At 38.5% G+C, this 4,115-nt stretch overlaps 1 protein-coding gene across 1 annotated transcript in view; it reads left to right on the top strand.

The window, feature by feature from the left end:
* LYZL4 (lysozyme-like 4) overlaps positions 1-3,648 on the top strand; it is a 30,612-nt gene extending 26,964 nt beyond the window's left edge. The window contains exon 4 of the mRNA XM_006868827.1: positions 3,579-3,648. Within this exon, the coding sequence (XP_006868889.1) occupies positions 3,579-3,648 (70 nt within the window). The remainder of the gene's footprint in view (positions 1-3,578) is intronic.
* The last annotated feature ends 467 nt before the right edge of the window (positions 3,649-4,115 follow it).

The raw sequence follows: 4,115 nt of genomic DNA, 5'->3' as shown, positions 1-4,115 counted from the left end.
AATGCCTTCAAGTTGGTTCCAACTCATAGAAACCCTATAGAGGGTTTCCAAAGAGCAACTGGTAGGTTTGAACTATTGACCTTGCAGTTTGCAGTGTTTATCCTACAACACCACACCAGAAGATATGTTGCCAAATTGTGCTTGGGTGAGCGAAACCAGTTTATACCTCCTTTCACACTATATGAGGAGAAAAGCGTTTCATGAACTCATCATACTGAGCTGGTTGGTGCAAACTCATGCAGGTTTTGGAACCTGAGAAGTGGAAAATGATACAATTTTGTTATCATTTGCATTTTTAAACCACAGAAGAAGTTGAACATCTTTTCCTATGTTTATTAGTCATTTTTTTCGTATGAACTGCTTATTCATATTCTTAGCCCATTTTTCTATTGAGCTGATAAATGTTTTCTATTCTTTGGTGTCTTTTATGTATTAGTACCATTAAATTTTTATCCATTGCAGCTATATAAACTGTTTTTATTCATATTTGATTATTTGAATTTTGATTTTGCTAAGAATGTGGCATCAGGATTGGAGGAAAACTCATTAAAAATATGCAAAATGCAGATATCACAACCTTGCTTACTGGAAGCCAAGAGGACTTGAAATACTTACTGATGAGGATCAAAGACTACAGCCTTCATGGATTGCACATCAGTGTAAAGAAAGCAAAAATCTTCACAAATGGATCAATAAACAACATCATGAGAAAAGACTAAAGTTGTCAAAGATTTCCTTTTACTTTGATCCACAATCAAGTCTTATGGAAGCAGCAGTCAAGAAATCAAATGACATACTGCATTAAGGCAAATATGCTGCAAAAGACATGTTTAAAGTGTTCAAGAGCTAAGATATCACTTTGAGGAATAAGATTCTCCTGACCCAAGTCACGGTATCACTTGCTTCATATGCATGTGAAAGCTGGACAAAGTTCGTACAAGAATCAATGCACTTGAACAACAAAATGAACAAGAGTGGCGTCACATTCATTTCAAAGTCTGAGATGGTCAAAGAAATAGTACTTAGAAGGCAGTCAGAAAGAGTGTCTGGGCAGGCCCTTTGTAAATCTCTCTGAATTTTTTTGCCTTGCACACCTGTTTTCCTTTATTTGATGCTATGACTTCACAGTTCATTGGATTCCTGTTGATGCCTGACTGGGTAGACAGCGATTACAGATAGCATGATACAAATAAAAGTGTACTCTCCATACAAACACAAGGAAGGGTATGCACAATCGGAAGATCCGTTTTGGTTCAATTTGTATAGGACAGGACCAGATATATCACAAGTCATGTGATTACATTGCCACTGGCATGTTTTTATGTGGTCAAGGAGAGCAAACTGAATGTGACGTTATACACAATCAATCTGAAATAAACAAGAAACTATGCTGTATCTGTTAAGTGTGCCATCGACTTGGTTCTGACTCATAGTGACACTGCATAGGGTTTCCAAAGAATGGCTGGTGAGTTTGAACCACCAACTGTGTGGTTCAAACTATCCTTGCAATCCAGTGCATATAAAATTTATAATATTTGCTTTGTATTTCTTTATGGTTTAACCCCATATTCAGAAATACATGCATAGTTGATGTAACAATAGGACCCCTTCTCAACAAGCAAATCTATTTTGTGAGTTATAAAAATAACAATTTCTGAAGGGAAATGGAAAATAAAATGCATTTATGGAGTCCTTGTGTGGTGCTGTGGGCTTATGCGCTAGACTGCAAAGTCAGTTTGAATCACAAGGTTGCCAGTTCAAGCTCACCAGGTGCTCCTTGGAAACCCTATGCAGGGTCGCTATAGATCAGTATTGAATCAAAAACGCTTAACAACATAAAGTTTTTATTATCTAAATATTCTTTCAAGGAGTCCTGGTGGCACTGTAGGATAAGTGTTGGATTACTAACAGAAATGTTGGTGGTTCGAACCCATGAGTTGCCCCAAAGGAGAAAGGGGAAGCTTTCTGATCCCATTAAGATTTACAGCCTTGCAAACCTACACAGGGTCACTATGAGTCAGAATTGACTAAATGGCAGTGGGTGAAATATTCATTTATTTTCTCAAAGAGTTGTTCAGTTTCCTTACATGGAAATATGTTACTATTCTGATAAAATAGAAATGTAATGTTCTGATAAATAGTATTTTACTTTCTTGCAGGATGAATTCAGAAATACATGCATTGTTGCAACACAGAAACATATTTTGTATAAAAACAAACATATTCAATAAATAAGTATTGAATTTTGCATTCTCTTAATGGGCCTAATACCTTGTTTATTAACACATATAAGAATAGCAAGCACTGTGTTCTGTGTAACAGACAATAAAATACAAAACTCACTTGATACTCAAATGAATACTTTTTTGTTAGAAAAATATTAATATTTCTAATATTTGGGGATGTTTGTTAAGTTAGTATTATATTAAATTAATGCCCATGCTAGTATTAAATTAAATGTATGCATCATTGTATCTACATGCATACCACATATGTTTTAAAATTAAAGCTATAAATACTGTTTATAAAACTTAGGACATAACACTGTTCATAAAATTATACAGTTAAAAAGTAACTTGATTGAGTTCATTTCACATATCATCTGGTACCAGAGTTCCCATTGGTTATTTGCCAGGACATGTATAAGAACATATTCTTGTGTCGGTATCCTGGCTGGAGTTGCTGGATCAGCAGACGTGGATATACAAGATAGTTCTTTCAAAATTGTTCAGAGACCACTTATCTATTAATATAATATGTTCTTGCCCAGTAAACTGCTCATGTTGTATCCAGTTGCATATGTGTTGAATGTAGCAAGGTACACTTAAGAGACCACCCCCACCTATTGCTTTTTAGAAAGAAACAGTGTACTCCCAAGAGATCTGCCAAAATAAGGAGTTTCAATTACTTAGGAGGGACCTGTAGGAGACAGTTGTTAATGAAGGTGTTGTGTATTTTAGGCCTCATAGCTTAAACAACCTTGTGCATAGGTGCCCTTGGGACCTCCTACTTGAGCTTTATTTCCAGCTGACACATTCTCATGTACCAGAGCTTGGGACAGCTTCACATAGTGTCCTGCCAGTTCTCTGTATCTGTCTGCTTAGCATCTATGGGTCTTTGCTTTGGGCAACTGGTACCCCTGTGTTGTTTTTTGTTTGTTTTTGTTTTTTGATGCCCTAAGAACATAACTGGAGTCCTGGTGTGGTGCTGTAGGATAAGCACTGGACTGCTAATTGAAAGGTTGGTGGTTCAAACTCACCAGCCACTCCTTGGAAACCCTATACAGGGTCACTATGAGTCAGAATCAACTTAACAACAATAAGAGCATGATTACCTTGCTTATTGGGTCATCTGTCCTGAGTGAGGAGTGGGACGAGAGGGATATGAAGAGGTAGGAAGTACCAGCAGGATGTGGTGAGGACAAGAGATGAATCTGAGGTGCATGCAGGGGTGTCAATCTTCACTGCTCCAGGGACCAAGCAGGGAGGTGTAAATGAGCTGGGAGGGGGCTGTGAAGCCCTGGAGATCCTGCATAGGGAGTTCCCTCTCATCCATTTCCCCGACCTTCCTCTCCACAGGCCTTCCTGGACCCTGAACTGCCAGAACTCTGACACTCTGGAGCGCTGGTTGGATGGATGCTATCTGTAGCTGCCTGCTGGACCCCATAACACTCGTCAGTCCCATTCTCTGAATGAAGAGGTTTCCTGTCTGCATCCTTCACCTAATCCTGTGGATTGTCTCACTTCTTGATAGCTCCAAAAGTGTGCTTCATCTGTAATAAACCAGCTAGTTACTCAACCTGGGCCAAAGTTTCTATTTGTATTGTTATGTTATGATTGTTTCATTACCTTTAGTGCCATATATTTTTTTTAACTGAATCTCAGTAAAGAGGGTTTGAGGGAAGGAAAGAAGATATCCCCATGAATGTCGATGTTAATAGCGGAAGGAAGAAAAGGTGCAATAGTAGAAAAGAGGAGTCAGAGAAGAAGAGAAGCTGATGCAAACAAGTCTCCAGTCCCAGGATTGGGACCTGCCCCATGTTGGGGCACACAGATGGAAATGAGCACACACAAAACCCTCTTCACATTTCTATGGAAGGAAACACGTGACACTAT

Source organism: Chrysochloris asiatica, unplaced genomic scaffold (assembly GCF_000296735.1).
Source record: "Chrysochloris asiatica unplaced genomic scaffold, ChrAsi1.0 scaffold00124, whole genome shotgun sequence".
In the NCBI taxonomy this organism is placed as follows: Eukaryota; Metazoa; Chordata; class Mammalia; order Afrosoricida; family Chrysochloridae; genus Chrysochloris; species Chrysochloris asiatica.
This window is presented reverse-complemented; position numbering and strand designations above follow the sequence as displayed.